A 27,423-nucleotide genomic window follows, 5' to 3' on the forward strand; every position below is an offset into this window, starting at 1 on the left:
TAATGATAGTACTGCAGTACTTCAGCAATTCCTCTGGAAGCATAGAAATAACAAAGCTTAGCTCCCAGTTGGCAAAACTAATCACTTAAAATAGAAACTTATCAGGTGGCAAGCTGGGGCGAATTCTTTCCCTGTCTCACCCTGTTCCCTCTTTAACGGATGGAGTGCTTTTAAGTGTGGTTTTAATTCCTGCTCTGGGGGGAATTACAAATCTGGTTGAGAAAAGAAATTAAAATCTAATATTGGAAGTCCTTTCAAATGCCCCCTCCTTTCACCTAAACTGTTATTAGTGAAGATAGAGATGAGACATAATTTTCCTATATATTGAGAGAAAAATCCAGGAATGTGGCCACCCAGCTGCATGAATTTGCTTATTCCCCTCTTCCTTAAAAAGAAACCATTCAGTGTCTACAAAAAAAAAGAGAAAACAAAAAGAGGAAAAGGACTCTTATATACAAACATACTTATAGGAACTCTTTTTTGGTATCAAAGAACTGAAAAATAAAGAGATGCCTATAAATTCAGGAACTGGCTTTTTTCCTTTTCAGTCTTTTGCTTTCTCTTCTCCTCTGAAAGAACACAATAAATGTGGTATTCATAAATAGCTATTTATTATGCCAAAAACATGATCTGTTCTCATGAACAGAGAGCAGCACCCATGACTGCACAGGCAAATAGATACGACTGAACAATCCTGTTCACTGCACCCCTGCTACTCAGAGATGACAGCTACAGCCCAGTCGACCAATGTGAGGTCATGTCAGTGGATACTGGGTTGGATATGGTGGGCCTTCCTGTGTACCTTATATATGGCAGTCTTCTTGCTTCTCTTCTCCCTTTCTTCCTGTATCAGGGGACCTAAATATCTCCCTTCCAGGTAAGAGTCAAATTTTTTTCTTCTTTCTAAAGATATAAGCAAAGTTGTGTGGCTTCCAAAAATCAGGATCAGCAAATATCTGGGGATCTCCCTTGGGTTATATGAGCATCTAAGCAGTCATGGATACCATAGATTTTCCTGGAGAGGCCTGAAAAAGCAGTGAGAAAAAGGCCCAAGAAACTAGGGACAAAAATAAAGACAATAGTCCCTGCCTTTGAGTTACTCATGCTCTACTGGGAGCCTAGAGAGATTTTAGGAAACAAAGGGCACAGATAAAAACTTTTCTTCTGAATGTATGGGAAAGAATTCCAAGGTAAATCTGCCTATGCAGTACCTGGAAGATATCCACATTGATCTCCTAGAGAAACTGAATGAATAATAAATAAAACAATAATAATAAAGAGGAAAGACCAATTGAGACAAACCATGCTATCTGAAACCTCAGTAGGTCAACAACTATGTAGAAAATGGATGAGAGTTTGGATTAGAATGCTAAATCCTTTGACAAAATATACTGTCATGATAGAATTTAATAAAAGTAAATTGAGGCACAGAATTCCAAGTTTTAACAGTTTATTAGCAGAGTGTTAATAAAGTAGATCAATGGCTATCTCAGGCCAGTGACGCAGAGGAGAAAGTATAGCCTTTTTTTTCATTAGCATAGAACAAAGAACAGAGCCGGGTAGGTGAGGAAAATGATTCAGTTGATTTCAGAACTGACAGCATCATAGGGTTGGAAATGAGAGGCTAGCAACTCCCTTCTTCCTGCCTGTGACTAAGAAATGTTTGTTTTTTTGAGTTCACCTGCAAGATTAGAGATAATGGACCAGATTTATTTATTTAACAAATCAGACATTGAGTGATAGATTGATGGTGTAAAGATAACAGGTATCAGATTTCCTGGCACCAATCTCTGAAATAACAGGAGAACTGAACTTGTAAACTTATTTAGACAAAGAAGTATGGCTTCAGCAATCATAAAAATGGGGTAAAAATACAGAATAGGATCAATTACAGATATTTTTAATAATATTTTATTTTCCCCAATTGTATATAAAAACAATTTTTAACATTTAAAAAATTTTTGCATTCCAAATCCTCTTTTCTTCCTTAATCCCCAGTAAGCAATTTGAAGTAATGCATAATACACATGTGCAATTATGCAAGATGTATTTCTATATTAATCATGTTGTAAAAGAAAATAGAAGCCAAACACACACACACACACACACACACACACACACACACACACACAATAAAGAGAGTGAAAAATAGTCTGCTTCAATCTGTATTCAGACTCCATTAGTTCTCTCTCTGGAGATGGATAGCATTTTTCAGCATAAGACCTTTAGAATTATCTTGGATAGCTAACACAGAACAGAACCAGTTATGTAATAATGCAAAATCAATTATAAAATGATACCAAATCAATTTAATTTCATCAATACCTTTGACAATGTGTATGGTAACTCTCTTATTGTGCCAGGTTTGAAATTTGACTCAGGCACAAGAATAAGGACAATTTATATTTCTTCCTACCTGCTTTAACCTAGAATCTTGATATTGCTTGTACCAAAGATCATGTTTTCTATCAACATGTTAAAGTGGACCCTAAAGAGAGGCTGTCAGCATTCCCAATGAAGGTCAAGTTCTTTGAGCCAGGAGAAGGAAGGAAAAGGAAGGCAAGGAAAGGCAAGGGAAGAAAAAAGGGAAGAGGAAAGGGAAGGGAAGGGAAAGGAAGAAGAAAAAATTATTAAACACCTATTATGTGCCAAACACCATGCCACAAATATATCATTTAATCCTCACAACAACCCTTGGTGGCATTATTATGCCTATTTTGCTGTTGAGGAAACTGAAATAGATAGAAATCAATTGATTTATTTAGGGTCACATTGTTGGTATCTGAGGCTGAATTTGAATTCAAGCCTTCCATCTTCCTGACTAGGCTCAGAGATCAATCCATTGTACTACCCTGGTGGGAATGGCCCAGTCAGGACAAGGGGAGAATTACAGGTTGAGATCCTGTCTTTTTCAGGAGGTCTTTCTGCATTCCTCCAGCTCCCCTATTACTTTCCATGTATCTCATTTGTACCTAGTTATTTCCTAGTTGTTCCTCTATTAGAATGTATTCTCTGAAATCAGGAACTATGGCCAAGCCATACACATTTTCTTTGTATTTCCGATGTTTAGCATGGTACCTGACACACCTAAGTGTTTAATAAATGCTTGTTTGACTGACTCACTAGTGAGGATGAGGGGATACCCAGAACAGAAGTCCAGGAGAAGACATTGACAATTACAACACCCCTGCCAACCAGCAAGAATGCTCAGATCACCAGCCTAGCTGCCTCCTTTCAGAGTCCCAACTCCATGAGCAAGAAGAGGCTTAGAGTGGAATACTTCCAGGTAGAACCCCGATGGAAATTTGAGGATGAATATAGATTGGAAGAAGGAAGCCTACAAACAGTGAGTCTCCCCAACAGCTTCTGAAATCCTTACATACTTGTTTATGTTTTTATTTTTCTCACTCCAGTCCAGGATTTCTTTCTTAGCTTTTTTGGTCTGCCATTGTTTGAGTGTATCTCTAGTGATCCTTCTGCCTTTATCTGTCTTTCCCTTGTGATGATATAGCTACATATAAAAAATATTTAAATAATATTTTATTTGTTCCTCAGTTACATGTAAAAACAATTAACTTTTTTTTAAATTGAGTTCCAAATTCTCTCCCTCTCTCCTTTCCCTTAGTTCCTTTACTCATTGAGAAAACAAGCAATTTGATATTGATTAAACATGTGCAATTACACAAAACATATGTCTATGGAGAACATCCTTTTATCAGGATTCTAAGCATAACATTGGTGTGTGTAGTGGTGGACAGACTTTTCTATTATTCATCATTATAGCTCTTGAGTTCCTACTTCTCTTTTGCTTGAAATCAGTCACCATAACACCATTAACGTCAACTTAAATTTATTAAATAAGGCAAATGAAATAATAACCATAAAATTTATTCAGTAGAAAAGAAAGACAGGAATAATTATTAATATTTACTCAATATAAGGTAATAGTAATTAGCATAACATTTAATCAATAGAAAATAGCAGGAATGAGCAAAAAAAAAATTTTCCCCAAAACCTGGATCACACTCTCTCATTAGTGTACATGATAAATATGTAGGAGAGTAGACACACATTTACATAAACTTAGCAGGGATGAGTATGAGAGGGGCAGCCTCTCATATACTTGGGGAAACTCATGAGTCTGAATAGCAAGCCTTGATTTCCTTAGTTTTTTTAAAGAGAAAATATCATTTGCTGGACAAAAATTTATTTTCTGCTTCCTTCTCTTATGATCGTCATAGCTTTCCTACCAGTAAAACTGCTTCCTTAATAACCCCAGGCTTTTGACGCAGTTACAAACTCTTTTAGAACACAATCACCTTTGGCAGGGTGCTGAAAAAGTATTTCCGAGACAAGAAGTTCCCTTAAACTAAATAATTGCTGAACTCCTCAGATCTGTCTTTGGCAGATGTGTTTCTTTCCCCCTTTGTTTCTCCCTCTCAAAGCAGAGGGGAGTAGAAAGCAACACAAGCCCCCCAAGCCGTCAACCCCCACCCCCTTTTTTTTTTGGCTGTGGAGGGCTTTGGGGAGCAAAAAGCCCAGATACTTTTTCACAGAGCAACATTGTTGTTGTTGCTACTGCAGTGGTTGCTGTAATTTGTTGAAGACCTTGAAAGGGCATTGCTTCAGGCAAACTGAGGTCTCTTCCAGTAAATCTTTTAACAGCTGCAGTATCAATCAGATATTAATTAAATTGCTTTCTACTGACCTCTCATTTGAGAGGGAGAACCAAGGGGTGGGGGGAAACTATCTACTATAGGCAGATCTAAGAAATTAGCAGTTCTTTAAGGAAACTGCTCCTTTCTGAAATACTTTTTTTAGCCCTTATTTCTTGCTGTATTCTGTCTTCTGCAAGTATCTTCTGTCATTGCCTTCTATGCCTTCTGCAAATTATTTTTGCTATACTCAGTCTATTTGTCCTCCTCTCCTCTTCTTTCTTTTCTGCTCTGCCTCTCCTCCTCCTCTTCTCTCTCTGTCTCTTTCTGTGTCTTTTTAACTCTCTCTTTCTGTTTCTTTTTCTCTGTGCGTCTCTTTGTCTCTGTCTCTTTCTGTGTATCTCTCTGTATGTGTGTGTGTATCTCTATCTCTTTCTCTCCCTTTTCCTAATCAATGCCTTTTTACAAGCAACAACCCACCTTTAACTTATAATAAGATATTTAACAATCCTTGAGCGACCCTTACATAATCATTCCATAGTCTCCAGTGATTTGATTTATAATCCCTCATTTTAATATTGTAAAAGTTAATTTAAATTTTTATTCTGAACAAACAACACCAAATAGAATGATCATTTACAGACATTTTGTAAAATAGGGGGAAAATTAGCTATTGTTGGCATTTATATAACATCCAAAAATTTGCAAAGGACTTTACCTAGGTTATCTCATTTGATCCTCACAACAACCCTGAGATATAGGTGTTATTATTATCCCCATTTTATAAATTAGGAAATTGAAGCTGAGGAATATACTTGTTAAATGATCAGTAAGTGTCTGAGGCAGGATTTGAACTCATATCTTCCTTTCTCTAATGCATATCCTATCTACTCATGTTGATCTGATCAGCCAGACACACTATATACCTTGACCCCAATATAGTGATGTCATTTTGATCCTCTGTGAGAATGAAGTACAACAACCAACTACTTAGCTGATGACTATTTAAATTGCAATTTTTCATGATGCACAGCTTGCTTTCCATTTGAAGTTTATAAAATCAACCTGTAACTTTTAGAACTAACTAGTCTAATTTAACCATTAAAAGTCACATGCAAATGAGCTATTGGCCACAATGCCCTACAATCATCCTTCATTGGGCCATTCTTCTGTCTTCAAACAAGTCCTCAAAAGTACATTTACCTGAGAGAGAGTTCTCTTTCAAGTTGTCTTTCTTTTTTTTTTTTTTTTTTTGACTGAGGCAGTTGGGGTTAAGTGACTTACCCAGAGTCATACAGCTAGAAAATATTAAGTGTCTGAAGACAGATTTGCACTCAGGTCCTCCTGACTTCAGGGCTGGTACTCTATCCACTGCGCCACCTAGCTGCCCCTTTTTCAAGTCTTTAAACAGTCTGGGTCTTATTGGGGTTCAAGGGAGACCCCAAAAAGGTTGGGGTTATAGACTAGTGGCATGAGGTATCTCAGAAGAATTTGCAGGCTCAGATCCATCTCCAAATCATGGATCAAGGTTTATTGTAATTATAACACCAATTGAAAATGAGCTAAATTCCAAAAGAATTTAGCAAAGAACCAAGAGCAAGAAGATAAATTTATAGGAAAAAGAGATATGGTGCTTCATGTCACTGATAGTATAATTTTGTGGTTAGAAGTATAATTGAGGAGTGGTCTTAGAGGTGAAATTGAGAAATGGGCTGGTATGCACCTCATTATTATCTCAGAAATATTACTGACCAACAGATAAACTGATAGCCTGCAAGGTTTGTGGAACTACAGCATTCCCAAGGCCAGATGGCTTTAGGATTAAGGTCAGGAAGCCTTAGGGTTATTGCTTCATCCTCCCTAGGAGCTACATCGGATCAGGTCTCTTTTCAACATTTTAACTTGAAAGGCTACTTCTTCACAAGTTGGTTTTTATCAGTCTTTTTTACACACATATTCTTTTTCCTCTTCCTTTCAGCAACTAAAATGTCCATACAAGAAAGAAGCAGTGTCTTATCCATAGATAAAGGGATCCTAATCTTTTTTGTGTGTGTGTCCTGGATCCTTTTAATAGTCTGAAGACTAGGAACCTCTTTTCAGTATTCATCTTTGCAAAACAGTGTTCCAATTTATTCTCCTTTTCTTCCCCTCTCCCTCCTTCTCCTAGACACCAAGCAATCTTGGTATACATAGGTTATAGGTTATTATTGGTATATTGGTATATATAGATCTAGGTTAAGCATATACAATTCTTATAAACATATTTCTATATTTGTCATACTATGCAAGAAAAATTGGATCAATTTGGAAAAGAAAAACAAGCAAACAAATAAACAACAAAAACAAAAAGGTGAAAATACTATGCTTTGATCCACATTTAGTCTCCATAATTTTCTCTCTGGATGTGGATGGCACTTTCCATTATATCTATTTTGGAATTGTCTTGAATCACCTCATTGTTGAGAAGAGCCAAATCCATCATGGTTGATCATCACATAATCTTGTTGGTGCTGTGTACAATGTTCTCTTAGGAACCTTTTCTTGGAAAAATGGTTTTAAATCCATAAAATAAAATGCCAACAATAGTGAAATAGTTATCTATACATGTATTGATATATTTTTCTATAATCTCCTCCTATTCTCTCTGTGTGTATGTATTATGTATTTGTTCCAAACTCCAGATTAATTTCCTGAATGAAGGACATGGTCAAATTTAAACCTTGCCCATCCCAAGGAAGGCCCAGAGCTTCAACAAATTGGGTTGCATATGTGGCACCTGGCTTGGGCTTTTGGTTATAAGAAAAAGTCTTTTTGTGATCAGTGGGAAATACTTCAATCTTGTCCCCAAGCGTCACCTACTGAATACTCAACCTTTATCTCACAAAATTATAACCCTAAAGCACAAGTTATACTCTTCACTCCATTCCCACATACTGAGTCTTAGCACTCTGATTCTGTTGATATCTATGACCACACTCATGCATTTTTATTCATGCATAGAGTTGATTGCTGCCCTTATTTCTTGAAAAGGACCAAAGGTGACATTACTATGTTAGAGTCAAGTTACAGTGTGTCTGACTGTGGCTGACCAGATCAATACAAACTCAGAATGTTCTGCCACAGGTCCATATAAACATTTGAGGTGGATTCTCTAACTGCACACCTCGAGTTTCTTCTGAGCTAATTCAGTTCTGCTTTGTTCATAAAGCACAGTACCTTTTCTGATGAGGGCACGCCATGCTGAGTGGTCTTGTGCCAGTATCTCCCAAGTTGTACAATCAATTCTAAAATTCTTAAGAGAGACCTTGGGAGTGTTTTTGTATTGATTTTTTTGACCACCAGGTGAGTGCCTCCTCTGTGTGAATCTCCATAAAATAGTCATTTTGGCAAGCATACATTTGGCATTCCAATATTGTGGCCACATAAAACCCAATGATCCATGCTGATTTATTTCCATGTGTACTCACTTTTAGGAATATACTAACCTATCTCTATCTCAAAGCTGCCTCTTCTCTAACGATTGGCCAGCAGGATTTTTGGTGGATTCAATTCATTCACTCATTCTCTGAGCATTTATAAAGTGCTTATAGTATGGAAGATATTTTGTTAGATACCGGAAACACAAGAACAAAGACAAATTAATTCTGTCCCTAAGGGACATTTTATTGGTAGAGAACAACAGATACACAGATAAGTACATTTTATATGGGTAGATAGATTATATAACATATACACACAAACATACACATACACACACATATAAAACACACATATACATATGACATGTGGGATACTAACTACTTGGGGGAAAGAGGGAATCATAGGTACTTTACTGTAGAAGGTGACACGAGCTGATTCTTGAAAAAAAAAAAAACCTAGGGATTCTAAAAGATAGAGAAGAAGTAGTGATTTATAGGCACAAAGATGGAAAATCAACTATCTCATTTGTAGAATGATAGATCAATTTGGTTGGAATACTGAGATTATGGAAGGGGAGACAGATGATATAAACCTGGTAGGTTAAAGTGTGATTGAATTTAGATTCTTTCCTGGACCTATACAAATTGCAAAAGGAAGATAAACCCTTGACTCTGAGAATAAAATAGAAACTGAGCCCCTGGCAGAGCAGGGAATAGGAACCAATTCCTTTCTCCAGTCCAAGAGCCCCTCTCCCTGCCTTCCCTCCCCACTCCACCCCCACCCGCCTGGGTGGGGTGATATTCTGACCCTATCTGCTTCCTTATGCCTTTTCATGCCCAACTCAATCCTGCTGCTACAGAATTGTCCTGATTCTGTGAAGGTCAAAGCTGTTCAGTCCTCTTGGCTTCGGGAACTCTTTCTACCCAACCTCACGCTCTTCCTGGATTGGGAACATTTCAACCTCAGTGAGTGGGATCGGCTGGAACATTTTAAGCCTCCTTTTGGCTTCATGGGCCTTAATTACTCCAGTGAGTTCTTAAAAGGAGGGAATGGGGGGAAATAGTAGGTCTGGGGAAAAGAAAAGCTATGACAAGGAAGGGGAAGTAATTGTATTGGTAAGGGACTGGCAAATGACAATAGGTGTGTCCTTTCCCTGGTGCCTTTACCAGAGATTTGTGAAACAGCCTCCTGGGTCCCATCAAGGGCCCAGAGTAGAAGCTCTTACTCTTCTAGTCATTCAGGAAATCCTGGAGAAGTTCCCACCTGTCTCTCAGCAGCAGATTCTTTTGGCGGCCCACCCCCAACCCGGGGGCTCCCATTGTGTTAGCTGTGCTGTGGTGGGGAATGGAGGCATCCTGAAAAGGTCTCGCATGGGCCAGGAGATAGACAGCCATGACTATGTATTCAGGTGAGAAGACATCTTATTCTCTCTAGAAACTACTCATTGTAATCCTGAATCTCCAAGCACCACTTCTCCATCCATCCTGAAAACTTTTGGGGAGAAAATTCTAAGCAATGGCATATTCTCCCAGGGCACACAGCAATGCCCTATTTCTGAAACAGTAGATTCTTAAAAGGTAGAGACTCTGAGATTCCATCAAAACTCCAAATGGATAATGATGATGATGATGGAGACAATTAGGGGCATAGCACCTGAGATTTAGAAGGGGTCTCAGAGTTCACTTCATTCAACTTCCTCATTTTACAGAGACCACCTGATTTTTTTCTGCTCCTCTCTTTACCTCCAAATGTGTTCTCAGTTTGAAATGGTCTCTCTGCTCTAGGGTGAATGGGGCTTTGATCAATGGCTATGAGCAGGATGTAGGTACCCGGACTTCCTTCTATGGTTTCACCTTCTATAGTCTGGCCACATCACTCAAGTTGTTGAGGAATCAGGGTTTTCACCAAATGCCAATGGAAAAGGTGAGCCAGGTGAAAAAAAAGACAAGGTCTCCAAGGGGCAGGGGGAAAGAAGTCAGATCTGGTCCTGGTGTCTCAGATACTGATGCTTCATGAGAGTCTGCTACTGATCCAGAGCCCCAGACATCTGATGGAAAAGATGCTGAGATCATAAATTTATTTTTAAATACTATTTTATTTTTCCAAATACATGCAAAGATAGTTTTCAACAATTCACCTTTGCAAAACCTTGGGTTCCAAAGTTTTCTCCCTCTCCTCTCCTTTTCCCCTTCCCCAAGACAAAAAGCAATCCAATATAGGTTAAACATGTGCAATTCTTCTAAATATATTTCCATATTTGTCTTGCTGCTTAAGAAAAATCAGATCAAAAAGAGGAAAAAACACAAGCAAACAAACAACAACAATACTATGCTTTGAGCCACATTCAGTCTCCATAATTCTCTCTCTGGATGCAGATGGCTCTTTTCATCACAAGTCTATTGGAATTGCCTAGGGTCACCTCATTGTTGAAAAGAGCCAAATCCATCACAGTTGAAGATCATAGATTTAGATTATCAAAAGTGACCACAGAAATGATCTAGAACCACCACTCATGTGACAGATGAAGAAATTGAAACCTGGGGAAGTTAGAGATATACCCCAATATTACATGAATAATAAGTAGTAGAACAATATTTGAACCAAGGTCTTATAATTCAAATTTGTTACTCTTCCTACTATGCTATATGAAATAAGGCAGAAAAACAAACCAGAACTGGGGAAGGTGGGTAGTTATTCATTAGAATGTAAGCACTTTAATAGCAGGGACTAGTTTAACTTTCTTTTGTGTCCCCCAAACTTAGCACAGTGTCTGGTATAGAGTAAACACCACAAATTTTTGTTGACTGACTGATGGAATGCCTTGGGATCTAGTCTCCAAGGATGAAACTCCCCATTTATAGCCTGTATCCCTAGGACATCCACTACTTGCACTTCCTTGAAGGGCATAAGGATTTTGAATGGCTGAAGCACATGCTACGTGACCAGATAATGGAAAAAGCTGTCATGGAAAGACCTTTACGGTAAGAACCTTGCCTCCTCCTCTTTTTCCATGGAGTTACAGTAGTGATACTCTGAGAAATGTTTAACAATTGGCTCTCTAGATAAACATGAAAGCAGAACAGTTTTAAATTTAATCTGAGAGGGAAAGAGAAATTTTGGAATTCAAATTTTTAAAAAAAGAATGCTTAAAACTGATTTTACATTTAATTGGGAAAAAAATAAAATACTATTTAAAACAAACAACAAAGCAATAAAAAAACAAAAATAAATATCTCAAAACAAAAAATAGATTTAATCTGCATTGTAAACATTTTTTCATTACTTCCAGACAATAAGCAAAGCAATCAATCAAACCCTGATTTGTACCCCTTTGCTGATTTCTAAAGTGTAAATGCTCACACCGAAAATGTAGCAATCAGTGTTTATTAGCTTTGAAGAACTGACTTGCAAACACTCTCTGTGCTTGTTTGTGAGTTTGTTTGGGAGAAGTTTGGGAGAAAGTTTTGGTTGGAAGAACTAGCCCACATTACCTCACTTTACCCAGCTAGATGACACTCCGTTCACCTCAGGTTCTTCATCTATAAAATCAGAATAACAATATTACTTACTGCCCAGGGGTCTTATGAAAACTGAAAAAAAAATACAATTTAAGACTTTGGGGACATCATATTTCTAAGACTTTAAAACATTACCTAAATATTAGTTATGATTATCAGATTTACAATCTGGAAGTGGCATGAGCTCTCCCATTTCTTCTAGGGAACCTCATTGAACTATAAGAAAGTAAAATGCAAGCACCTTCTTGTCACTTTTTAGATTTCCGTTTTTCATATGTAAAATGAGGGAACTGGCTTAGATGACACCTAGCATCCCTTCTTACTATGTCTGTGATCTTGTGAATCTTAGCTTCTCAGTGATCAGTCCCTATTTCCAGCCCCGAGTGGCCTGATGCTGATCACAGATTCAACTCCCAGGATGCTTTTTCTTCTAATAAAGCCTTTTTCTTTGGACAGGTATCTACTGATACACCCAGACTTGCTTCGATATGTGAAGAACAGGTGAGAAAAAAAGGCAACTGGAGGACATGGTTCCTTCCCTTCAGAAATCAGGCTGTCCCTGACAGTGTTGGGGCTGACTTTGTTCACAGATTTTTGCGGTCAGATATCCTAGATACTATCAACTGGACTTTGTACCGCCCCTCTAATGGTGCCTTTCTGCTATTCACTGCAATCCAACTGTGTGATCAGGTAAAGCTAAGATTTGGGGTGGTGGAAGGTAGATCCCTTCAAGCCTTCCCAGCTGAGAACAACTGTTTGCTTACACCTAAGGGGAGGGGTGTGTGAAAGTGAACAGGGGTAATGGTCCCAGGGCAGGGAGAATTGAAAGAAGGGATCAAGGCAAAGGCCATCCATGACATAAAAATAAAACCCAAGGAATCATAATCTGGACTCCCTTTCTTTCCTCAAAATCCTCTTCACAGGTGAGTGCCTATGGTTTCATCATCAATGATTTTCATCAATTTGCTGACCACTACTATGACCCAGAGTGGAAAAAAATGTTCTTATACCTCAACCATGACTTCATCCTAGAGATGAGATTGTGGAAACAACTACACAATGAAGGTATCATCCAGCTATACCAAGGTCCCAAAGCCATTACACAACAGAACTAGGAGGTGCTCAGAAGTGGCAGGTCTGCTTTGTCACAGTGTCGGTAGGAGAGAAGGCATATTGTGAAAGAAGAACAAGGGGAAAAGTTCCAAGCCTTGGAAATTATTTTAACTGTCCTCCTCCCTAACCAAGTAGTAAAGGCTCATTTCAGCCCAAGACCATGAGGATTGAACTTTATGCATCTTTTGAGAAGAAAATAGGAAAGTCTGATGGGTTCCTGGATTTGACCCAGATGGAGTTATAAATAAAGAGTTAATGCTAAGATTTACTGCCAGAAAGTCCACCTACTCTTTTCTTGCCTGTACATACCCTCTCCCCTCCCCCCCCCCCATACATTTCATTTCCTTTCCAAAGCCTAAATCACAATGACACAGATAATCACACTCCCAGGGGCAATCTGAAGTGCTTAGAAGTGTAGGATCGTTGGATCCTAGAGTCATAACCATGGAAAACTCTAGGACTGGAACAAAACATGTGACTGTCAATAACATTCTACCTCAGCTCGGAGAGGAAAGTGAGGCGGGTGAACTTGAACAGCCCTCCTTCATTTAAATCCAATTTACTTAGACGTCATGGTATCAACTCCTCAAGTTCACGGTCTTCTTCGAGAAGGACAAACAACAGAACATTTCTACATCCAACGATAAAATGCCTCAGGTCCCAGGACCACGGCCAGCGGGAAGAGGGGGTGGGGACCGAGGGCTGGAGATTTATGTGGTGCAATACCAGGATGAGGCACGAGGGGACAGCATCTCTTGGTCTGAAAGCCCATCCGAGTACATCAAACAATGTCCAAGAACCCCTCTCTCAACAATTTCCAACTTCCCACAAGTAGAGCAGAATAAACTATGTGCAGAAGAGCGCCTCGGAATCCCCCTAGTTCTGAGATTTTGGGAAGAGGGGTAAAGAGAGACTGCTTAGGGAGGACAGAGCGGAGAGAGAGGCAGGGATTTCCTGGGAACTCTGCTGGAGAAGGGCATGCTTAAGGGGCACATCCGCGGGGAGGGAGTCGAACTGGGTTACAGTTTCCTCCGACTTGGACCCCTGGTTTCGTAAATCAGAAGTGCCTATTTCCCGTTTACCCCACTCCAGTCGCGGTCCCAGTAGCTCCCTCCTTTTCCTCCTCTCTCCTCCGGCGGACTCACAACCTCAGAGAAAGGATGGAGACCCAGGGGGTTAGGGTGCATGGGGAGGGGCGGAAGGTGAACGCCTTCAACTTGAACTGCTCCCTTTCCCGAAAAAGTCTGTTGAGCAGTCAGTCCAACCCCCTGAAGTGAAGGAACAGAAAAATGGGGAGAGGAAGGGAAGACTAGGGAGCAGTCCAGCAGAGGGCGGGGAGTGAAGGTCAGCACGGGAACTCCTCTCCCTCCCTGCCCACCTTGTGCTGGCTACTCCCTGAAACCAATCCCAGGAGAACTCTCCAACGCAAGAAGGCAGCCCCACGGAGCTCCCCCGGCCTGGCGGGATGCGGACTCCAAACGGGATGATCATCTGGCTGTTGCTACTGTTCTCGGCCGCCTCTTCGGGGCTGCTGTTTGCCTTTTACTATTCAGCCAAGCATTTGACCAACAGCCCCGCGCAAGGAACCAGGTAAGGAGATCCAGAAAGGGAATCGCTGAACCCGGGAGTACAAAACTGCGATCTGGCTCTTCTTCCCAGCATCCTTCCACCGGGCAACAGCCTTCCTTCCTCTGGAGACCCCTTAGAACTCAGTCTCTTCTGTTTTCCCTGCTCCAGTGTAAGTGGTGCCCATTCATCAAATTCTTCCCCAAATTCCATCTTTTCAACGTAGCTCCCCGGAACAACTTGTAGGATGAAAATCTGACTTGCGGAGGGTCGACTACAGAGGTCAATGTGGGAGTGGGGGGCAGCCTGTGCCCATGGGGATGTCAGAAGGTGAGAAATCAGAGCTGCTCTGACCTGCTCAAGAAGAGGCTGAAAAACAGTGTTTTTGAGTGCTTCCTGATCCCTGCTTTTTTCTATCCCCCTCTCTCCCTCCCCCCATCTCAATCTCCAAAATTCATGGGACTTTGCAGGACATTGTGACCCAAAGCTCTGGACATATGCCATCCCGAAAGAACACAACCTTCACCTCACTTTGCCTCACTTCCTAGGGAGCAATAAATATCTCTATCCTAGAAGCTAAGAAAGAGGAAAGAAATTTAGACTGGAGGTGAGGATCCTTGCTTCCTTCAGTCTTCAAGATTTCAAGCCCCTATAGGGCCAGGGCCCACTTCTTTGTAATCCATTCAGCATATAGGCTAGTGTATAGGTCTCTATGGGTGCTTAACCAATATTTATTGAATATCAGAATCTCCGGACTCTCTTAATCAGGGAGGCAGGAACTGCAAGCTCAGCCTTCACAAAGTTTGATATGGGAAAGTACCCCTTGGTACTTACTGATTAGAGATATTGCTTTGAGGATTGCAAGAAAAAAAAATTAGATTTGAATCACAGAATCACACAGAGCTGAAAAGGACCTCAACAGCACTGACTTGTATATGGATAAGGGTTCACCCAATCTCTGCTTGAAGACTTGATAGGACAGAGGAACTCACCATTTCCAAATGCAGCCATTTCCACTTCAGTTCAATTTTTGTTATTGTTATTATTATTGCCTCCTGTTTTTTCTTGATTCTGTCTTTTGGGGCTAAAGAAAATAAATCAAACTGCCCAAACATTGGAAAATCTCGGCCACAACCCTTACAATTTTATAGTAATTTTGAAACAAAGGCAAATTCCACAGTGACATAAAACTAGACTCGCAAAGAAAAGTTTTAGTGTTTTAAAATGTTAATTTTGGGAAGTATACTCTTAAGAATGTTATCTTCCTAGAATACCAAGTTCTAGTCCAAGGGTGTAATACTAAACTTAGTACCAGCTCCTTTGATTAACAAAAGTTCCGTGGCTACCTCCTTTAGTTGACAAAAATGCTTTCCCTCTAATCTTGGTTTCTGGGGATCCCAGTCCCTTCCCTGAACTTAATTAACTTATAAAAAGTAAGTTGGTTAGAGCTTTCATTCAATTGAGATTTAGGATTTTACATTAGAACCCTGAAGTATTTTTTTAAAAATATATTTTTAAAAGGCATATATATATTTCACACTCATAATTGAGTTTTTCCCTGATATGAACTTATCTCAGCCAGCCTGCTTTAAGTAAAACCACTCTATATCTGAAGATACAAAGAAAGGAACTAGATGCTTGTATACCTCTGGTTTCTAAAGTCTGATTTTTTTCTGTCTTCAGCATCCCCATAATTTCTTTCCAGAAATTCCCCATGTATCCATTCTTGCTTCATCCTTATTGCATTCATTTCTAAGACTTTATTCATATGCTATTGCTGATTGATTAGTTCTTTCACTTCCTTCCCCTATTAGTTCTAGTGGCAGGAGGGCATGGGTCCCAGTCTATGGGTCTAGACTCAGTATTATTTTAGCTTGTTCTTTGCCTTCACCATTGCTCGTATTGTTCACAAACAGGTAATTATAGAGCAGAAGTTCTTAATCTTTTGTGGTTCATGAACCTTTCTGTCCCCTTGGCAGTCTGGTGAAACTTAATACTACTGTAGTTTGTTGCCTACATTCATAATTGAAGAAAATGCTAAATTTCAGTTAGAGGTCTGTGAAAATAAAGATGTGGGCTTTTTTCCTCATTTAAATTCATGAAACCCCTCCTGAAATTTGTCCAGGGAAGAATTGCTTTATACAGAAATAATCCCTGCTCTTAGGGAATCTATCAGACTAAAGAAAGAAGTGCAGATACATGCAAATTAATAAGAACAGATGATAACAGTCTACAAAACACATATATGCTGAAATACTCCCCTTCCTCCCCCTCTAATATTAGGAATCTTTTTTTTTTTCTCAGTATCCTAGTCTGAAGCCTAAAAAAAAAATTAATATTTCTAAAAGAGGAATGATGAGGGGAAGATGTTAGTAAGCTCACATACATTTTTGAGTCAATATAATACAGAGTAGAATGTCATACAGGCAAACGGAAGATCCAGGCAAAGTTTTCAAGGTAAATTTGAGAAGGGAAAAAATAATTTTCACTGAGAGAACCAGGGAAGGCTTCATGGAGTAAATGATACGTCAGTGGAGCCTTGAAGGAAAGAAAAGCTTTTAACCTTGCAGAGATGAAGGACTACAGACCAGGCACGAAGAGTGCATTGATGGGACATAGCCAGCTAAGATGAGGTAATAAGTAGTAGTACAGTTTGACAGGTCTCTAAAACAAAGGAAGAGGACCCAATGTAGTAGGTTGGAGCAATCTTAGAATCAAGGAAAAGTTTCAGAGGGGAAGTGTATTTTGAGCCAAAGGGGTAAGAGATTGATTGATTGGAACAGAGGGAAGAAACTGTTCCAGAGAAAGGATATTACATGTTAATACAAGTGGAAGTCTTAGAGCCTTTGAATGTGGGGTGTGATGAGCAGGCTTATCTCTTTGCAGTAGGAATTACAGAGAGGAATAAGAAATGTGAGAAATAAGATGACAGAAGTGACAATTTGCCATGAGACCTGGAGGCCAAGTTGGCTGCTCCTAGTGCCAGGCACAGGGTGAGGTCCAAGTAAAGGGAAGTGGACTGACTTCTCCCTGGCAGCAGGAGCTTCCCATAGGGGTTAAGGTTTCCAAAGGCATTTGTCCTGGGATTTGCATTTGCTTGGAAGCTGAGTTGGCAATGAATCCCAAAGCGAGTGTTGAAAGTCTTTGGGAGCAAGTTCTGCATTACCTGAGTTAAAGTGAAATGCAAGCTGACAAAACTTAAAGAGTTAGAAATGCCTCCCTTTGTCCCCCTCTTCCTCCCCCCCCTCCTCCCTTTTAACTGATCCTTTCTTCTCCTTGGAGTCTTATCTCCAGGTCTGTTAAAATATTCTTCCTTATTCCTTCCCAGAGGGCACTGCCTTTGTTCTTAAGGAGAGGGATCTGGTTTCCGATGGACAGATTCCCTGGCTTATTGCTCCACTGGTCTCAACCTGCTCCAGCTCCTGGAGGCAAACTCCAACAAAGCAGTCTTTGTTTCCCTGACAATAACCCTTTCATGCAGGCAGCTGTTTCAGTAAAACATTTTGGAGCATTCACCTACAATAAATGCATACTTAGTTACCAATATATTATATTCATGTGCTACTGTAATCATATATTCTGCACATTATAAGACATACCCACAAAATAACTTGAAAGGATGAGATACAGATGAAATAAATAATAATTTAAAATTTTTTTACTTTATTAGTGGAATAAAATGCTTCTTTGCTCTCATGAAAATAAAAAATAATAATAATTTTTGGTGAGAGCAATGTGATATGCTTCATCACATAAAAAATTGTCTTAACACTTTGTGACACAGGAGTCAAATGTCTGATTCTAAGTTCACTGTTTCAATAATTGTAATGATCGTAATGACTGAAAAAGATACACACATCCAAATGGAAGAAATGCATTATTTGCTACTAAATCATGATTTGAATTTTTTAACTCCATTCATCAATTATGCAAAGATTTATTTTGAAATTCTAATTAACTTTCATCTTTCCTGATTTCAATGTTGTCTTTTGTAAAAGAGTTGAAGTGTTACATTTTGCATTATTAACAAAACTGCTCAACATCATAGAAACTTTCTCTTTAGAAAGTTTTTAAATAAGTAAAAGTTTTTTAAGCGTATAAATATAAGAGTTTTTATTGGTGACATATTTACATTGCTTTCAGCAACAAAATCCTAGTTTTTAAATGTTTTCTTAATTATAATGACTTCATAGTCTCATTAGATAATATCTCAAAACAATATACACACTTACAGCAAGATTTATGGTTAATAATAGTAGATAAAAAATTATAGTTCAAATATTTTTAAAAAATTAACAAGCATATCTCTTCTCTCCCCAATTAAACAACAAAAAAGAAAAAAAAATTAAACCTAAAATTCAATATGTCGTGTCAAGCAAAGCAAAATTCCTAACTTGGCTGTATCCAATAATGTATATCATTGTGTCTCTTGAGTCTTCACCTCTCTGTCATGAAGTAGAAAGCATATTTGATCATTGGTTCTCTGTAGTTGTGGTTGTTTATTATATTGATTGATGTTCTAAATTCTTTCCAAGTTATTTTTCTTTTTTAAAATTAAATTAAATTAATTTGGGCGACATTTTAAGTTTTGAATTGTCTCCTTCCCTCCTCACCCCTTACCAGAGAAGGCCACCGTTTGACATATATATGTAAAACTATACTGAGCATACCTCTTTTTATCAGTTCTTTCTCATAGAAGGATAGCATCTTCCTTTGTAGTTGATTTGTGGATTTATAATATGCAAAATAACTTGGTTGTTCAGAGCTATTCTTTGAATAATATTCCTGTTAGAATATACTATGTTCTCTTGGTTCTACTTATTTTACTCATCATTATTATTTCTTGAAAATATTTCCATGTTGATGCTGAGTGAAATGAGCAGAACCAGGAGATCAATATACACTTCAATAACAATACTATATGATGCTCAATTCTAATGGATGTGGCTCTCTTCAACAAAAGATGAACCAAATCAGTTCCAATTGTTCAATAATGAATGAGATGAACCAAATCAGTTCCAATTGTTCAATAATGAAGAGAACCAACTATATCCAGCGAAAGAACTATGGGAAATGAATGTGCACCACAACAACATTTCCACTCCTTCTGTTTTTGTCTGCTTGCATTTTTGTTTTCCTTCTCAGGTTATTTTTACCTGAGAAGTCCGATTTTTCTTGTGCAGCAAAATAATTGTATATATATGTATATAATATTGTGTTTAACATATACTTTAACATATTTAACATGTATTGGTCTACTTGCCATCAAGGAGGAGGTGGGAGGAAGGAGGGGAAAAGTTGGAACAGAAGGTTTTGCAAGGGTCAATGCTGAAAAATTACCTATGCATATATTTTATAAATAAAAAGCTATAATAAAAAATAAATTTCCATGTTTTTCTAAAATCCACTAGTTCATCATTTCACATAGCACAAGAATATTTCACTTGTTTTTCTTTATAATGTTATCATTTCCTATATTCTCCTGATTGTATTCATTCCATCTTGACTCACTTCTCATGGAGACTATCCATTTTGCCATTTCTTATGATGCAACAATATTGCATTACATTCATGACCCATAATCTATTTACCCAGTCTCTAAAAGGTGGTTATAACCCAAGGGTCTAGTTTTTTGCTACAATTAAGAGCTGCTCAAAACTTTTTACTACACATAGACCTTTTCTTTTTCTGATCTCTTTGGCAGCCTCTATGCTTTATAGTAATGCAACTGAGTCAAAATCTATGCACATTTTACATACTTCAAATAATCTTGATCATTTTGAATTATTTACCTTCTTGTCAGAATGGATTAGATTGTAATTGTGGCTTTTTTTATCCTCATGATATGGTTGATGAAGAGCTTATATTGGGAATAGAAGCGTCAACTCTTCCATGTTCTTAAAGTCATGATTTCTTTGCAAGAATCATTTAAAATCATTTCTCCATTTTGTGCAATTGGTTTAATTGAAACTAGGCAATATAATCTTTAAATCTACTTACCTGGACAAATGTGAAGTCTAATATGCTATAATATGGTAAAAACCAATGAATAATTAAGGGTCTAAGAGTTAACCCTAACTATGTTGTGGAACTTCTACCATTCCCTCAGATACTTGAAATACCACACATGACACAGGACCAACTTGGGTATAGAGCAAGGGAGGGTACTGGCTTTGATTCATATATTAAATATGTATTAGTAAAGCTAGCACTTCCAGGTCATGGGACTAATAAGATTTCATACCAGATGCTTTCCTTAGCCCCCATTAATTTAAAAAAAGACTCCCCCAAACCCAAGAATTATGCAACTAATATAGAATAATTATAGTTTTTGTTCATTGTTTATTTTAAAAGAGGATCAATGACATCACAGGGTGATGTTTTTACTTGTATGTGAATTGGGCTTAAGTGAGGTAGAGTTACACAAAATCAACAGTCTCACTCTCTCTTCCTGAGTCATAGAAGTTCAATGGTAAGGCAAAAGGTCAAGATGACTGGCAATGGTCCAGGATACAGTGGATGACTTTAGCATCTTTGATGACTGACAAAGCTCAAAGAACTCCATAGTGTCTGCTTCAGCTGCCTTCATGGTCATTGGAACAAATTGTTCTCATCCACTCATTCCACCAAGGAAAGTTTTCATATGTTTGAGGTAGAAACCTTTTTAACTTATCAGTGGGCTTAAAACCTCTTGGTTATCTTCAGGCTGGATTAGTCCATCTGTGGACACAGTTATACCAGGGTGCAGCCATAATGCTTGCTTTTTGGATAATGGTGAGACAATATACCAAAATTTCTGTGATGTGGCTAAAGGCAGTCCTCATAGGAAAATTTACATCCCTAAAACATAACTACCAAAATAGAAAAAGAAAGGATCAAAAATTGAATATGTATTTTCAAAAATTAGAAAGCCAAAAAAGAAAACTAAAATAATTACAAAAGAGGAAATCTTGAAAATTAAAGGAAAAATAGATTAATTGGCTATTGAAAAGACTATCTAGAACTCTTGGATGAGAAATGCCTTGTACCAATGCATGTCAGCATCTTCTTTGCAACCTATACTCTTAGAAAAGTACCGAGAACACTGAAAAATTGCGTAGGGACAGGACTTGAAAGCAAGTCTTCCTGACTCTGAGGCCTGCTCTTAATCTATTAGGTTAACACTGAATCTCAGAACTGATAAATTGATAGAACTAATAAGCAAAATTAAAAGCTGATTCTTTGGAGAAAAAAATTAGAAAATTAGTCAATCTAGGTAATGATTAAAATGAGGCAAGGAAATTGAATTAACAATTTTTTTTTAAAAAAGGAACAAGGTGATATCACAACAAATAGAAATAAAAAGAATTACCATAATTTACTTTAACAGTTTTATACCAATAAAATTAAAATTCAAAAATAAAGGATCATCTATAAAAATATAAATTGAGAGTACACCAAATAGAAAATTTAGCTGTAAGGAGTTATGGGGTGGGGAGGCATGAACCCTGGTTTAAATGGTTTTGTGGGAAAATTCTATCAAGTTTTTAAGGGACAATTAATACCTAAAGTACAAAAAAATTCTTTAAGAAAATATTCTATCAAATTGATTTTATGAGCCAAATACAGACCTACTTAAGTTGGAGGGTAATGAAAAGAAAGAGAATTCTAGATCAATAACTTTAATGTATATCCATTTAAAAAATTCAATAAAATCCTAACAATGCATGGAAGAAAGTAAAGTGTAAGAAGGGAAATGGTAGAAAAAGAAAAAGAAGTCTTTGTATCAAATATCTTTGATAGAGATCAGATAACTGAGATATACATTCAACTAACAGAGATAAACAGAGATTATCCCAATAAATGACCAAAGAATAATTTAAAAGTTCTCAAAAAAATCATGATTTATTAACAACTATATAAATAATTGCTCCATCACACTAATAATTATAGATGTGCAAGTCAAAACAACTTTAGGTTTCATTATTCAATCAATCAATAAACATTTATTAAACCCTAACTGTATGCCAGGTACTATACTAAATCTTATCTAGCAAATGGCAAAGATGACAAAAGATGGGAATAATCAATATAGGCGGAGTTATAGAGCAATATTGGAAGCAATTTATAGAGCAAATTGGAAGATAAAATGTGTAATGTCAGTTTCCAAACATTTGTCTAATCACTTACATTTTTCACTCTATTTTTTTCTCCACTCCCATACCAGTACCTTGTTAAATCTATGAATTGGTTCAACAATTTTGAAAGCAATATGAATGAGAATCCAATGCTACACAGTGGTGTTGAATTAGATAAATGCCAATAAGAAAAGCTTCAATACATAAAAATATGCATAATAGCATTTTGTGTGGCAAAGCACTAGAAACCAAGCAGATGTCCATCAATTAGAAAATGGCTACATAAAGTATGGTACTCATGAATATAATGAAGTGTAAATGTACTGAAAGAAATGATAAACATAATGAGCACTGAGAAACATGGGGAGACATGTGAACTAATGCAAAATAAGTAGAACCAGGAAATAGAAAAAGCAAAATAAATGTAATGATGTTAAGTTATAATGACCACAAAATAAAAGGGAAACAAGCATTTATTAAGTATCTGCTACATGCCAGATATTGTGCTAAGCACTTTACAAATATTACCTCATTTGGTCCTGACAGTATCCCTGGGAAGTAGCTACTATAATAATGATGCCCATTTTACAGTAGAGGAAATTGAGGCAAATTGTAGCTAAGTGTTTTGTCCAAGGTTACACAGCTAGAAAGTGTCTGAGGAAAGCCCAGATCTCTACCAACTGTACTGCCTCACTGCCCCTGTGCAATATGAGAAGGTACTTTCCCCTGCTTCTTTGCAGAGGTAGGAGATCATAGGTTTGGAATGTCAGTTTATATATATATATATATATATATATATATATTAGCTAGTTTTACTGAACCTTTTTTTTTTTATTCTTTATTATGAGATGGTTTTTCTGAGGAGTGGGGAGGAGGATACAGTGAAAGATCATATAATTGTATACTTAAACATATTTAACATGCATTGGACTAACTGCCATCTAGAGGAAGGGGTGGGGGAAAGGAGGGGAAAAGTTGGAACAGAAGGTTTTGCAAGGGTCAGTGCTGAAAAATTACCCATGCATATGTCTTGTAAATAAAAAGCTATAATTTAAAAAAAAGAAAAAAGAAAAATCATGTAATTGGACAGATATTTGGAAACTGACATTCTACGTCTTACTTTCTAATTTGTCCTATTAACCGGCGTTGTTCTCCCTCAGACAGGAAGGTCTTTTGCATCAAAGTTGTGATTATTATTCTTTTCTGTGTAACATGTCTATATGTAAGATTCAAACAATTTTTCTAAAAAATTTTGAATTATTTGTATTTATAGATTAATAGCTCCTAACAAAGTTAAAGATGAAAGAAAATAAAATGTAGGTGATGCAAAAGGTATCAGCAATCATTTTAAAATATAGCATTTCCCAAAAGTCTTAGTGCATATTTGAGCTTTAATATGGACTAAGACATCTCGGATCCCCTAAAAATAAATAAGCCTTATTTTCTTTCTCTATTTTACTCCAAAATAATTGAATCAAAGGTACATCTTATCTTCTCTAAAGGATTGCCCTCTTGCCACTTTTACTTATCTTAAATCTCTCCCTATTTATCTCTCCAATGTGCAATCTCTCCCTGTTCCATGCTGCTGACAAGCATGTCTTCTCCTATCATAAAAAAGTTACTTGATCCATCCATCCATTGCCATTAGCTATAGTACCATATCTCTCCTACCTTTTGTCGCTAAATTCCTTGGGAAGACTATCTACAATAAATTCCTCCAGTTCTCCTCTCATTCTTTTCTAAATCCTCTACAATCTGGCTTTTGATTTTATTGTTCAATTGAAACTACTCTCTCCAGAAGCGTTCTCAATGATCTCTGAATTGCCAAATCTAATTCTCAATCCTCATCTTTCTTGACTTTTCTGCAACTTTCAGCACTGTCAATCATCCTCTTCTTCTTGTTACTCTCGTTTCTCTAGATTTTTGTAACACTGATCTCTCCTGGTTCTCTTCCTTCTGTTCATTCTTTCTGTCTTCTTTTCTGTATTTTCATCCATGTCTCTTTAATGAGAGTGATCCACAATGCTCTGCCTTGTGTTTTCTTTTATTCTCCCTTTATACTATTGTTTGGTGGTTTCCTCAGCTCCCATGGATTTAATTATGATCTTTATGCAGATGATTCACAAATCTATTTATCCAGCTCTAATCTCTTCTGTGACCTCCAGGATTATATCTCTAACTGATTATTGCACATCTCAAACTGGATGTTGCAAAGATATCTTAAAGCCAATATGTCCCAGACTGAACTCATCTTTCTTCCCAAATCCTCTCTTCTAAACTTATTACTACTGAGGACACCACTATTCTTCCAATCACCCAGACTCTCAATTAAGATGTCATCCTCAATTCCTCACTCACTCACCATCCCCTCCATCTAATCTGTTGCCAAGTACTGTCAATCCTACCTTCATTAACATCTCTCATTTATGCCTCATTCTCTCCTTTCATATAACCATTACCTTACACCTGGACTATTAAATTAACTTTATAGTTGTTCATCCAGACTCAAGTCTCTCCCCATTTCCATCTATCTTTCAAACAGTTGGCAAAGTGATTTTCCTAAAAATAAAGCACAAATCTGATTATGTCATCTCTCTAACCTCCAATAGCTCCCTAATACTCCTGGAATCAAATATGAATGCCTTTTTTTTTTTTTTAAAGCATTTAAAGCTCTTCACAACTCGGCCCCTTCCTACTTCCAACTCTTCTTCTATAATACTCCTGTCTAATTTTTTTATTTTATTTTATAGTTCATTTGATGCTTCTCTCTTCCCCATGCTTTTGCCCAGCCTTTCCTCCAATGCTTTTCCTCTTCACTTATCTTAGAATCACTGGCTTCCTTCAACATTCAGCCCACATGCCACCTTCGGTAAGAATGCCCTCAACTGCTAGAGACTTTTCTTCTGACATTGCCTTGCTTATATCCTATATATCTTGCATGCACACACACACACACACACACACACACACACACACAAGTGTGTGTGTGTGTGTGTGTGTGTGTGTGTGTGTGTGTATTTACATATGTATATATTCTCCCTTTTAGAATTCAGTTTTCCTGAGAGCAGAATTTTTTTTTTTTTGATTTTTCTTTGTATAATTATTGCTTGACACAAGGAAAGGCACATATTGGTTGATTTTTAGATAAATGATAAATAGAAGTTGTATTATTTTCTTTTCATAACCCAATAGATCATCTCATATGCTCCATTTTAGGAACCATTGCTTTAAAGACTAAGTGTATTGAATTTTACTTATATATGTATTGAAGTGGGGCAGAGAGAGGGTGTATACATGTTTGAACTGGGAAAGTAAAGCAGATGACTTCTAGTTATTTACCTAATTACAATAGTCAGTGTCTTTGAGTTCTGGTTCTTTACTTTGCACCATTTCTCATATGTCCTCTCATATTTCTTTGTATTTTTAATATTTGTCATCCCCTGGTACAATAATATTCTATGACACTATAATCCATAGTTTGCTCAGCCATTAACCAATGTTGGATATGGACCATGTCCAGTTTTTTGCTATTACAAATAAAGGTGCTAGGAAAATTTATATAGATATCATGGGAAATTAATAAAGAACTCTCTGACAAGTTGAGCTTCCCCACCCCCAATCCGCCTGATGAAATTATAGGGTGTGGACTTTTGTCATGTTGAATAAAAAAATATTAGCACTAATATACTCTACATCTTAGGCACAAGTCTACCAGAAACAATTTTATCTGATTTAACATGACCTTAAATCCAATCTAAACTTCTAGTTTAGAAAAAGAAATGTCTAAATTGAATAATCCACTCATGTCTTCAGAATTTCTTTCCCTGAGAGGATTTGAGGTATCATTTATAAAGATCTTGAACAAGGAAAAGGTCATAAAATGTCAAAATATAATTTGGGGTTAATATACCAATAATATATTTAGAACAATAGTAACTTAACTAAAAATATTGAAACTAATGAATTCCTTCCTAAACTATTGCCCTCAAAGATTGAAAGGGCTTCCTGTGATAGGGCAACTAGATGGCAAAGTGGATAAAGCACAGATCCTGGAGTCAGGAATACTTGTGGTCAAATCCAGGCTCAGACCCTAGTTGTGTGAACCTGGGCAAATCACTTAACCTTGATTGCCTCAGTTTCCTTATCTGTAAAATGAACTGGAAAATGTAATGGCAAACTGCTCCAAGATCTTCACCACAAAAACTCCAAATGGGAGCAAAGAGTGAGACATGATTAAACAACAACAACCTATAGAAAATATCTTCATCTTTAAATGGAAAAAAAGAAAATGTACTTCAGTTGGATATTAGCACCAATTTTCAGAAGGCAAAGATCTAAGGAAGACCAGAAATAAATTTAGTTATTACCATTAAACCAAACAAAAGAAAGATGTTAGTTATTATTCTACTTTTTACGCATTTTTCTAAAAGTAATGTCTGGAAAAGGCTTTTAGACTAAGGAAAATAGTATTTATTAACATTTCCAGTTGAACTAAAAATGAGGGTTTTTTTTTTAATGTGCTATAGCCAAAAATGGGCATTTCCTGTGGAGCTAGATATCAGTTATGGCTCAGAACTAGGACATGCACTTTGGGATGACTCCTAATTAGTATCTATGTGGCTCCATGCCTTGAGAATGAATCAAATGAACCAACCCACTACAAGAAGAGTTCCAGGCTATAAGAGGATCTGTTTAGAAACAGCTAGACTCCTTTTGGAACATGCTCAGTGCTGACTCCCCGTTGGGTCCCCAGAAAGGAAGGAGGAGAAGAAGATTTCTCTCCCCTTTCATGCAGGGGCAATGCTGCTATTAACATATAACGATTATCTTGAACCAGGCTCCATGGGAAATGCATCTTTCTGACAAAAGCCCATGCCCTCTAATTTCATCAAGTAAACTGGGGAGCTTAAATGAACAGGAGTTTTCTGATCAACCACTTGGCAATGTACAGATAGGCCTTTTTCTTTTATCAATAACATCCTTAGGCTATAGTCCTAGGAATGAGATCATGGGGTCACAGGTTATGAACAATTC

At 37.4% G+C, this 27,423-nt stretch overlaps 2 protein-coding genes across 4 annotated transcripts in view; both read left to right on the plus strand.

The window, feature by feature from the left end:
- The first annotated feature begins 722 nt into the window (after window positions 1-722).
- ST6GALNAC1 (ST6 N-acetylgalactosaminide alpha-2,6-sialyltransferase 1) lies at window positions 723-12,974 on the plus strand. Its single transcript, XM_051996637.1, has 10 exons — window positions 723-877; window positions 3,127-3,346; window positions 8,935-9,103; window positions 9,309-9,483; window positions 9,860-9,998; window positions 10,950-11,056; window positions 11,423-11,444; window positions 11,943-12,094; window positions 12,184-12,283; window positions 12,517-12,974. Exons 1-10 carry the CDS (start codon window positions 723-725, stop codon window positions 12,706-12,708), a joined length of 1,431 nt encoding a protein of 476 aa, XP_051852597.1. The 3' UTR covers window positions 12,709-12,974.
- A 254-nt stretch (window positions 12,975-13,228) lies between these two features.
- Window positions 13,229-27,423, plus strand: part of ST6GALNAC2 (ST6 N-acetylgalactosaminide alpha-2,6-sialyltransferase 2) — a 69,545-nt gene continuing 55,350 nt past the window's right edge. Inside the window, exon 1 of one of the 3 annotated variants that reach the window (XM_051995006.1) lies at window positions 13,229-14,296. In XM_051995006.1, the coding sequence (XP_051850966.1) occupies window positions 14,172-14,296 (125 nt within the window). In that variant the 5' untranslated portion in view covers window positions 13,229-14,171. The remainder of the gene's footprint in view (window positions 14,297-27,423) is intronic. The other 2 variants (XM_051995005.1, XM_051995003.1) reach the window with 2 other exon arrangements.

Source organism: Antechinus flavipes, chromosome 4 (genome assembly GCF_016432865.1).
Source record: "Antechinus flavipes isolate AdamAnt ecotype Samford, QLD, Australia chromosome 4, AdamAnt_v2, whole genome shotgun sequence".
NCBI lineage: Eukaryota > Metazoa > Chordata > Mammalia > Dasyuromorphia > Dasyuridae > Antechinus > Antechinus flavipes.